The following is an 11,139-nucleotide window of genomic DNA, read 5'->3' on the forward strand; positions in this document are numbered from 1 at the left end:
TTCTGACATGACCTCCTATACAGGCCTCAAGAATGGAGGGTCAAACTGGACAAAATTAATACAATACAATACAATTAATACAATACGCAATACTTTTGCGTCCCCACGCAATACTTTTGTGTTCGCTCGCTATACTTTTTGCGTTCTCACGCAATAGTCTTTGCGTTATCTCGCAATACTTTGTGGGAGACCCGTTTTTGAGATTTATTGAGTTTTATTTTGAAATCTGCCTTAAATAAAAGGATCTTCAATCAGACTTCAAGACAGTTATTATCCACATGCTGTCAAACTACTGAACTCTGGACAATAATACTGCACGAAACCACATCTGTGACACTTTATTTGCTTATTACTGCTGCATGATGTGTACTTTTTTTGCACGCCACTTTTGTTTTTATAGTGAGTTGAACGGTTCTTCTTAACCTAAGCATTTAATCGCATTGTTGACTGCATGTTAACTATATATGACAAATAAACCATATCAATGCCATATCAGTGCTGTATGTTTTGTGAGCAGTTTGTCAAATGTGCTGCTGTTCCAAAATGCAGAGCTTTCTCAAGGCGATTAACAACTTTTGCGAGCGAACTTAAAAGTATTGCGTGGGGACGCGAAATAAAAAAAAAAAAACCCATGTCCTCTCCCGGGCTCCGTACCTTTCCTCTCTACTGTGGCAAAGGCTCTTAAATCTTTAGTGCACATGCGAGCAACGCGAGAGAGCATTCACTTTATTTCTTATAGACACCATTAAGCAGATGATTGCTTAACTAGTGTTAATATCTATAAAATGAGAGTACATGTAGCTATTAGCAGCAGTAAATCCTTCAACAGTTTTGTCCCGTAGGGCTGGGTTAAACCCAGAATGACAGAACAAATTGTCACATCTATAAAGGGAGAACATGAAATTATTTGCAGCAATAGCTCAGCTGATGCCCCTCTCCACCAAGGTGTCACAGCAAAACAAAGAAACACCAGGCCAACACAAAATTCATAACAGCAATATTTGCAAATTATATAAATAGAGTAGTTGGAGAAAGAAAAAGAGTGAGGAGAAGCAGTTGGTGTGTCCTCCAGCAGCCCAGTTCTGCAACTTCATCCCCACAGAGATAGCTCAGGACAACCTAAACCACTGTAAGTTTGCCTCAGTGGTCAAAAACAGGAAGCTGGTTCCACTGGAGAGGTGCCTGACAGCTAAAACTGTTTCAATGGAGATTTTTAACTTGTATTCTGGCTATAACTGAAATCATTTTTCATGCGATTTTCTTTCCTGTTAGTTATTATTATTTTATTTTTAGCTTTTTATGCATGACCATAAATTTCTTCCTTGCAGTTACGTCACTGGGTTCAGTGTGTTGAGTATAAAGCCAACAGCGCCCCCTGGAGTCCCTATATCCGAGAGTCGCAGAATCTCCCTTCAAACTTTTAAACTTTCACCTAATATTTTGTCTTCTTTGTCTTTGACTTATTTTTCTTTACTATTAACTGAAACCGAAGTTCAAGCAAAAACGTTGCTAGAATGAAATAATTGTTTTTATTTCCAAACGGACATTTTCGCGCCTTAATTTATTTGATTTTAAAAAGGAGAGCTCAGAAGCATAACGCCACAGCTTGACACCAACCAACATCCTCAGGTAAAACAATTGAAATAACAAATTTTCAATGGGTTTCGTTTGATAAAGTGTTAAAAAAAAAAAAAAAAACTTTATGGTAAAATGCCAGTACAGGACCGTTAGCTTACTTTGTCTAGCTAGCTATACACTTCCTAATTAGACTGACTTACGAACAAAGAAAACAAATCATATTTTTTAATAATCAAGACAAACAGACAAGAATCACTTATCTGGAAGATTCATGTCCTTTACGGAAAAAGTGTCATTATGCTCGAAAGTCAACCGTTAGCTTGTTTAACTTGCTGGGGTAAGTTAATGAAGGAAGAATGCGCTAAAATGACTAATATTAACTATAAAACAAGTTTCTCTATATGACAAGTTGTACATATTAGCCATTAAAAATTAGTCTGTTTTAGCTACTCTATCTCCCACAAACGTGTTTAACTATCTGCATACAGACCAGGTTAACTAGGGATAATTTCAGAGAAAATTAGGTCTTATTGTTTTTTTTCTCTAGAATTATTGTCAGTGCTGATTTTTAATAGGTCTTTATAAAATACATTAAGTTCTACCAAAGTCCTGAACAAGAAACATATAACATGCATGGGCTGGTTAACAGAGGTGGGACCAAGTCATTACTTCCCAAGTCTCAAATCTTTACAGTCAAGTCATAAGTCAAGACTGGCAACTGTTAAATGGTAAATGGACTGAACTTATACAACCAGTCTAGTCATACCAACCATTCAAAGCGCTTTACACTAGAGCCACATTAACCAAATCGCACTTACACATTCATACACCGATAAGCAGAGCGACTGTTGCCTGTTAAGGCAAGACAAAAGTCAAGACTAACAAGCCTCATGTCAAGTCCAAGTCCCATAGTTTAAATTTCAAGTCGTAATGAGCTATCCCTGAAACACGATACACACACAAAAAAGCTTTCTATAAATGTTTAAATTCTAACTTCTTTCATCTGCATTAAGTAAGATAAATATTTTTAAAAGGTGCATGTAAAACAATCTTTCTTAATGTGTAAAATAACTTTATTCAATAGTAATCAAATTTGTACTAGAGGTGCTCCAGTTGCAGTTTTCTGGCTGATTACCGATCTTTAAAAAGCTTGACCTGCAGATTCTGATTTTGGCTGATACCAATTTTATTTTATGACTGACACTGTCAGGTGTCACCTTCGAATTTCCAATCTTATTTTATTGAACAACAATACCCGTGAAACAATACAAACGTGTTTTAACTGCACATGAGCTGGGGTTCTGAAATATAAATTAAACATTTAGAGTACATCTGTCAAACTCCAGTCCTCGAGGGCCAGCGTCCTGCAACCTTTAGATATGTCTCTCTATCCACACACCTGAATCACATAATTAGGTCTTAGCAGGACTCTGTTGAATGTGAGTGCATGAGAAGGTAGCTCAGTCCTATGATTCAGGTGTGTTGAACTTGAGACACATCAAAAAGTTGCAGGACACTGGCCCTGGAGGACTGGAGTTTGACAGTCCTGGTTAGAGAATTGCAGTTCTTTTAAGTGTTTAATTTTTCACATCTTAAAAAGAAACAAAACTTACACAATAGGTTAAACAAGTAGATAAGATTGGTGGATAAGATCGGTTTCACATGTAAGTATCGGCCAATCACCGATCTCCCGTAATTAAAGAAATCAGGGCCCGTCGGGTGGCCGATCGATCGGTGCACCACTATGAAATATCATTGTAGTTCTTTACAACAAGCGTTGTGTGAGTTAATAGCATTTTAGTGCTATTTATATTATATAAACAAAATAAAGAATGCAAAAAGTAACAAAATAGAAGAGAAAAAAGTGCACTTGAATTTCTTTGGCAGAAACAAAAATCACCTATTGCACCAATAAATATAACAGTTAAGGCAACACCCTAATGGTAAACAACTCTTAGATGTAAACACTAACCAAAAAAAGTCTGAAAACGTTGAAAACCAAAAATGTCTGAAAACACTCGTTTTGTCATCGACCAAGGAGCAAGTCGAGGGAAGGAGGACTTGGCCGTCAACTGCCTTACAAGACCTTATAGTATGATGTAGCAAAGGAAAATGAACAGATAGATGAAGGCAATCATAAAATAACTTTTAAATGGCAATAAAGCATAATTTACATGGTAGTGTTCTAATTCCAAACACCATCAACTAGTTGGAGAAACAAGAAAATTCATTCTCAGTGTTTCTGTTCTGTCTTCTTTTTTTTTTATCAAACTCATAATCGATGGAATACATTTGTTTTTTATTTATAGAACTAAACCTTAAATTAAAACCTGTCTACGCAAAAGAAAAACATGCTTCGGAACTGCTAGAAAACCAGAGGTATTTCTGATTGGGGGTGAGGGGGAATACATTAATGATGTGAGGAAGCATACGATGCAGATAAATATTTTCTTTTTATTATTATTTTTGTGAGGTAAATGTTTGACTTTAGTAGGGGCATCAGGTAATGACGCTCAAGTCCAAATCAAAGTACAAGTCAATTAGTATTCAAGTCAAGGTCAAGTCACAAGTCTTTTCTAATGTAACCAAGTTATTAAATCTGTGACCCCAGTTTGACTTGAGTCAAGTCAAAGTCCACACCTCTGCTGGTTACTGGTATCAAGGTATACTTTTTAAAGGTTCGTTTCAAAACCACTTAGACTTTTCATTATACCGTTCCTGTGATTTAAATAGCTTTTAATGAGAAATTGCCTGAATATGGAAATATTGGTATATTATAGATATAACATTCTGAGGAATAAGCACTTGTTAATTACAACTAAATTTAGTTGGTTTTCATCTGTATTATTGCTTTAGTCTGTGTTTCAAAAATAATGTTATGTGTATGTTGTTAAAGCTGTAATTTTATTTTAGCAGCAGTAGAAATGGTTTTAAATGTTGTTTTAAATTAATGCAATGAAGTGATGTTCTACATGTTTGTTTTACATTGTTGTGAATGTTTTGGGATACTGAGGTGTTTTGTTGTTGGAATCTAATCCCAGCCCCTGCCTAAACCACGAGCAATGAAATTATCTTAAAGGAGAACTAATAATATTAATGCAAGTAATATTAATTCAAGTCAGATAACTGCAAAGTAGAGAAATACATTTTTAAAATATAGCAAAAGACACCAATAAAACCGAGATTACAAGATTACTCTACTTGAGCCTTTGGAACCCTTTGATTCCTATTTATTTGGTGAGAAACATTTTTACCTCACACTATGTCTTCAATAAGTTAATAAGAATTTATAAGTTAATAACTCATTAACTTGTGAAAACTTATACAGATTCTTCTTAGACTTACCTTTGCATAAGTAAAGCCAACTTCTGTCAGTCTCAGATGTCTTCCCGTCACTAAATAGAATAGATTTTTTAATTCAGCAAGTTTTCTTTGCCTGATACACTGCATCTCAGAGTTTGACTGACTCTAATTCTTCTTAGCAGGTGATAAAGATGCCAGGCTATAAATGTAATCGCTCACTCAAGAAAAAGCTCAGTTGTGAGCTTGTGAAGACCATCAGCAGCCTAAGAAAGGAGAATGTCCTTATGAAGAAAACTCTAGCTGAGGTGTCCCATCATTGCGGAGAACATAATAAGCTCTTGGAGGTAAAAACACAACTAACTTAAATGATGTTTTAGGTGTTATATTAAAGAATGTCTGCTGGCTTCGTGGGTTCGGCTATATTTCCATTTAGATTGATGTTTTTCTTTTTGTTGTTGACATACTAACAGAGACTCCTGGCTCTTGAAACTCTGCGGCTGGAGAGTTGTCAGCAGCTTCCAACAAAAGATGGAAAACCATCTTCGTCCTCAGAGGATCTCTGCACAAAGGAGAGGAACTCTCTGGACGGAGTGAGTATGAGCTTAGATAAAGGTTTATCCTGTTCTGTCGGAGACATTATTAACATTGAGAATTAGGTTTGTGACCGTTTCAACTTGGTATCTGTAAATCACAAATGCAAAACTGGAGCAAACCAAGTATTTAACGGTTTATTTCATTAGATGTTAATACAGTGGATGAAAAAGGTGTTTACTTTTTTGTAAAAATGCCAGGTTTTTGTGTGGGGGAAAAATGAGGCCATAATATAACCATTCCAAACCTTTAAAAATTTTAATGCGACTTGTATGTTGGTACGTTTCAACTGGAAAATAGGAAAAACATAAAAAACTGGTGCAACAGAAGTGTGTACACCATTAAGCTAATACTTGGTTTAAGTACCATTTGAGTAGGAGTCTGTCTTGAATAGTTGCCCACTCTGCCACGCAAAAGATCTCAAATTCTCTCAGATTGTGAGGATATTTTGTGTCCCCTTTGGGCGCAAGACGTCTGAGCCATTTGAAAACTTTTGTTTTCTTCTGGTCAAGACATACTTTTTGTGGGATTGTATGTATGCTTGGACTCACTGTGGTGCTATAAAATAGGACTGTTCAGTTTACACAAATACACAGCATTGTATTTTAAAATATATCCTTTACAAATACTTGTTATTTAAAATCTGGATGTTTTTTCCAAATTAAAGGGACTGAATTATTATTATTATAATTCACAGTCTCATATTAAAAGTATAACAAAAAGGTATACTTTAACAAAAGACTATAACAAAAAAGACTGCTAAACTTGAGCATGTAAGGCAGCACATTTGTCAAGGTTTGTTTCAGTTTCCACTTACCTGTTCTTGTCTTCCCTCGTTTACACCACTAGATGGCAGCGGTTTCCCCCCCTCTTTAATTTATAAATAAGTGTGCCTCATGGCCATTCCTATGGATCTATTCAGATTTTAGTTTCTCCTGGCTTCTTTTTTCACTGTTGCAGTTGAAATGATGTTGATAAATGTGGTTGATTTTTAAATGATGGATGGTCTGCTGTATGTTTTCTCTTATTTTATAGGATTCCCCATCAGAAAAACAGGTGTCATCCAATTATGAAGCTGTCTTACATCTTCAAAATAAGCTCAGTGATGCAAGTGTTCTGCTACATACTTTACTCATTTTAGTTATTTATGTAAAAAAAAAAGTATGACCATGTCAAATTCACCGAGTGTTTGTACTTCATATCCCTCTCCTGGTCCAGCTGTCTTTTTGTGTTCTTATTCTTTTATCAAATTCTTCAAGGCTTTGGAAAAGAACAAGCAGTGGCTGGAGTATGACCAGCAGAGAGAGGCCTATGTGAGGGCAATTCTGGACAAAATGTTATGGCTGGAGAAGCAACTGAATGAAGCCAATCAGGCCCACTCAAAGCAGCACAATAAGGAGCATTCAGATGGTGAGGCAAAGGGACAGTGGGCAGCAAGCACTCACCACTAATGCAACAGAGGGCAACAGACTGTCACAACAAGGTTTTTTAAGATATCAAGATTGTGCTGTAGTAGTCCAGAGTGACCGGGAATTGAAATCTGCAACATTTTTAAGATGATGTAGTTTAATAGTGCTTGGTAAACATGTTTCAGACTATAGCATTGCTCATTACTTTTCATTCTTTTATCTGGTGAATCCTTCATTACAGAAGAGGCACAGATACAGATTAAGGAACGCTTTGAAAGTCTCCTGAAAGAGGTTCATATCTGGCTGGATATGCTCAGAAAACAAGGTGAAGTGGCTCATGAGGAGCTGACATTTGCTGAAAAAAGGTATGTGTGCTGCAAAATAATAGAGTTTCAGTCCTGTCTAAAATAAGAAAGAAATAAAATGGTCATAAGCGATAATAGAACGTCATATCTAGGTTCAAAGAAAGAGAGAAAGAGCTGGAGGCTCTCACACACCAGTTAAAGAGTGAAACAATAAGCAAAGGAGGCCCAGAAGAAGAATGTCATAACTCTGATGAGGAAGAGCAACAGTTGAGGGAGGAGACTAAAGAGCTTCAAGCCAAGCTGAAGGAGGAGAAGCGAAGGTCTACTAACTTTGAGTTGCAGGTAAATTTTCATGTCAATAGCACCTCATTACAGCCTGTACTTTACCTGAAAGTAGAGGTTACCTTACGTAGAACTTACGTAGAACTTGCAGGTACTTGCCCAGAACTTACTGAGTGCTTACCTGGAACTTTCCTGGTACTTCCAGGAACCAGGCCGTATAATGTGGTTACCGTATTTTCCGCACTATAAGGCGCACCGGATTATAAGGCGCATAGAATAGAAGCTACTGCAGTCAAACGTTTGACTGGGGTTGCGTTATGCATCCACTAGATGGAGCTGTGCTAAAGACAATGTCAACAAAACAGTCAGATAAGTCAGTCAAACTTTATTAATACACTACAAACCAGCGTTCTGATAACTCCATTCACTCTCATGGTAAGGTCTCCTCTACAGAGAATTCTATTGAATAGAGCCAACCGCACGTTAGGAATGCATTGGAGTCTATGAAGTTGAAGTTGAAATCAAACGTTAGTTAAAACGTGAAAGGGAACTTTTCCCTGATTCAGTAAACACGTAAAAGAAACAGTTTGATGCACTAAATCAAACGTTAGTACTGTTAAGCTTTCCTGTTTCTGTCCCCTGACCGTAGTCTGATGACACAGGGGAGACGCTTTCTCCAGGGCCGAAGTTACTAGTTTCCTCGGGGTTAACTCCCTCACTCATACGTTGCTGAGTTGAGCATGAAGAAACAGCATCAAAACACTGAGTTGTTGACGAGATTCGGGGTTCTTTTTAATGACTTTGCAGCACGTAAAAACACAGGGCTTACAGACTCATACACCGCTGCTCCGGTCGCCGTCTCTACCCACCCCACACACACAATAATACCGACGTCACTCCTTCACTCTTGATTCTCAGCTACGGCAGCACACAGCGCCACCTCTGTCCGGAGGAGTAATGTCAACATCTTCACAACACACACAAAATATACACCCCACACACTGAGCTTCTAATCACATATAGTTCAGGCAATTCCTGCAACAGTACATTCAAACGTTATACACACACAAGTGGTGTTGGACTAGGAGTAAGCACAGTACAGGTGTTTACCGCTATTACTTCGGCGACGCCCCTGACTACGGTAGCCGTAATGCTGCAAGCGGTGCGGCTTTGTAGTTTACCAGTCGTACTGAAACATTTTGACAGAGCATCGTGTACAACCAGTATGGATCAACCAATTAACCAATTGATCCATATATAAGGCGCTCTGGATTACAAGGCGCACTGTCATTTTTTGAAAAAATTAAAGATTTTTAAGTGCGCCTTATAGTGCGGAAAATACGGTACTTATAATTGGTAGCACTATATAATATAGCTCCTTCTCATGTAACCAGTCAGTTTTGGGAAGGTACCTAGTGTGTTATATGAAAGTTTTAGAAAGATTCTTGATTAGTTACACATTAATATCCAGTAAATTCAGGGAATGTACCCATTATGTTCTGGAAAAGTACTTGGTAAGTCGCAGAAAGGTCAAAGTTCCTAAAACGTGAAGGCTCCAAAAAAGTACCTTGTAAGTTCTAGAGACGTTTTCAGTTCCAAGAGGTTATTCGATAGGTTCCAGTAAATCACCATGTTATGAGTCAACTTGTAATGCAGCCTGTCTTAGTAAGTTGTTAGTTCTGAAAATCTTCCCAGAAAACACCAAGACATTTCAAGGAAAACCACCAGCAAGTTCCCATAAAGTATCTGATATGTTTCATGAAATTCCTGGAAAATACATTTTAAGTTTATTAAACTTGACCAGTAGTAAGTTCCCATGAATTACATTGCAAAATTTCTGAAAGTTCAAATAAAGTGTTCGGCACATCTCTTCCAGGAAGAGACCCGGGAAGTTCCAGAAAAAGGACAGAGTAAGTTTCAGAAAGTAAATTGTATGTTCTGGTAAAGGGCGTGGTAAGTACTGCGAACGTTTTAGAGAAAGTAACCTCTAAGTTCTGGGATAGTAACCTTTAAATCAAAGGAAGTACAGGTTGTAATATGAAGTGCCACCAAAATAGGTAATGTTCTCATTCATGTGAAGAAATAAAGACCCTAAACTAGAAATCTGCTTGTTTGTCAGGCAAGCCTCTATCAGAGGTACATGTTAAACCATCACCATGCAGACCAGGAAAAGATTGCAGACCTGGAAAGACAGGTATGACAGACACACTTGTTTTCTTCTTGCTTACTCAGTTCGGATTTCTTTACTCACAGAGTGTCAGGATGATCCTCATCCATACATCCACAGATTAATGGCAGTGTCATTTAGTCCTTCCCTCCATGAGGTTTTGCTTATAAAAAGATCTTTGATGTGGTTCTGAAGGCAGTCTTCTAATATTCTTGGATGTTAGAAAATGTGCTATCAATACCTGTACAGTTTCACAGGTTTCGCTTCAGTGGCAACTTTTTCAAATTCTAGATCAAGATTTCTTCACAAGACCTTCAGGATGCAAAGCTGGACTCTTCATATTTAAAGAAGCAAATGCTCAGAATTCTGAAGAAGCTGCCAAAAACAAAAGGCCTTAACCCAAAACAGTCAAAGGTTGGCATGAATACAGCAAGGAACACAGAGCTTATTTCTTATCTGGGATGAAACTTAAAACTGTATTAAAATGTTTTGTGCATATCCAGAACACATTTTAAATAAATGAGTATTTGCTGCCCTTTGCTCAGCTGTCTGCTGCTACGCTAACTCCATATCGCTTGGCTCTAAGTTGAAGAGAGCAAAGCCTCACGCAAACAGCCAAAGATATTTTGAAAGTTAGATTAATGGGCTGTATTATGAATGTAGCTGTGAGACCTGTGCTTTCATTACCATACTCATCATCTCTTTTCTTACTGTAAAACCTGTGCAGCTTTGAGTCTCATTGGATAAGGATTATAGATTGACCTAGAAATCTTTTTCAGCCCGATACTTAATCTGCTCTGGGTTCTGGTTCTATCTATGTTAGAGAAACCAGCAGGACCTCAGCTTGTGTGGAGAGGTGATGCCCCCCACCTCATCCCCCAGAGACAGCCTGGCATCCTCTTCTCACAGCAGCCTGCTGAATGAAAGTTTGCTGGAGTGTCCTACCTGCCAGGCCGAGTACCCAGCCAGTCAATACCGAGAACTACTAAAGCACCTGGAAATATGTCTCGAGTGAACCGACGTAGAAATGTTCAGTTCTGTGTCTTTGTTAGAGGATGCCCATATAGTGTTACCACAAGTTCAAACTTTGTTGATAAACTGCAATTTTTATGCACATTTTATGATTTAAAATTGAACTACATTTTGTAAGCATTATTTTAATTCAAATAAATTTACTTTGAGACTTCTTTTATTTCTTTGTGAAAGTCCATGTGAAATGACTGCAAATCAAGGAATTTATATTTATAAAGGTTAATTGATAAAACCTGAAACTGGGCTCGCTATGACCTTCTAGAGAAAGCCATAACAAAGTAAAGTAAAGGCTAAGAGAACCTGTCTTTGTTTTTGCACCTACAAGTACCAGAGATGAAGTGTTTAAATCTGTTCGTATAATACAATCATAGACATAGATACAAAACATTTTCCAGCTGAACAAGTTCATTAAAATAGTTTAAATAAAGTCACATGAGTCACAGGGCACTTGCCCCAAATTCCACTGAAAGAA

The 11,139-nt window shown here is 37.5% G+C and overlaps 1 protein-coding gene across 5 annotated transcripts; it reads left to right on the forward strand.

The window, feature by feature from the left end:
- The first annotated feature begins 1,341 nt into the window (after positions 1-1,341).
- Positions 1,342-10,824, forward strand: LOC124859394 (centrosomal protein of 55 kDa-like). 5 transcript variants are annotated; one of them, XM_047352153.1, is made up of 10 exons: positions 1,342-1,629; positions 5,064-5,225; positions 5,352-5,471; positions 6,508-6,528; positions 6,732-6,882; positions 7,123-7,246; positions 7,339-7,528; positions 9,588-9,662; positions 9,927-10,049; positions 10,459-10,824. In XM_047352153.1, exons 2-10 carry the CDS (start codon positions 5,073-5,075, stop codon positions 10,648-10,650), a joined length of 1,149 nt encoding a protein of 382 aa, XP_047208109.1. In that variant the 5' UTR covers positions 1,342-1,629; positions 5,064-5,072; the 3' UTR covers positions 10,651-10,824. The 5 variants fall into 5 exon arrangements, with proteins under 5 accessions (XP_047208109.1, XP_047208110.1, XP_047208108.1 ...); XM_047352152.1 differs by having other exon boundaries at positions 1,346-1,629; positions 5,061-5,225; positions 6,508-6,579; XM_047352151.1 differs by having other exon boundaries at positions 1,348-1,629; positions 6,508-6,579.
- The last annotated feature ends 315 nt before the right edge of the window (positions 10,825-11,139 follow it).

Source organism: Girardinichthys multiradiatus, chromosome 22 (assembly GCF_021462225.1).
Source record: "Girardinichthys multiradiatus isolate DD_20200921_A chromosome 22, DD_fGirMul_XY1, whole genome shotgun sequence".
Taxonomy (NCBI): Eukaryota; Metazoa; Chordata; class Actinopteri; order Cyprinodontiformes; family Goodeidae; genus Girardinichthys; species Girardinichthys multiradiatus.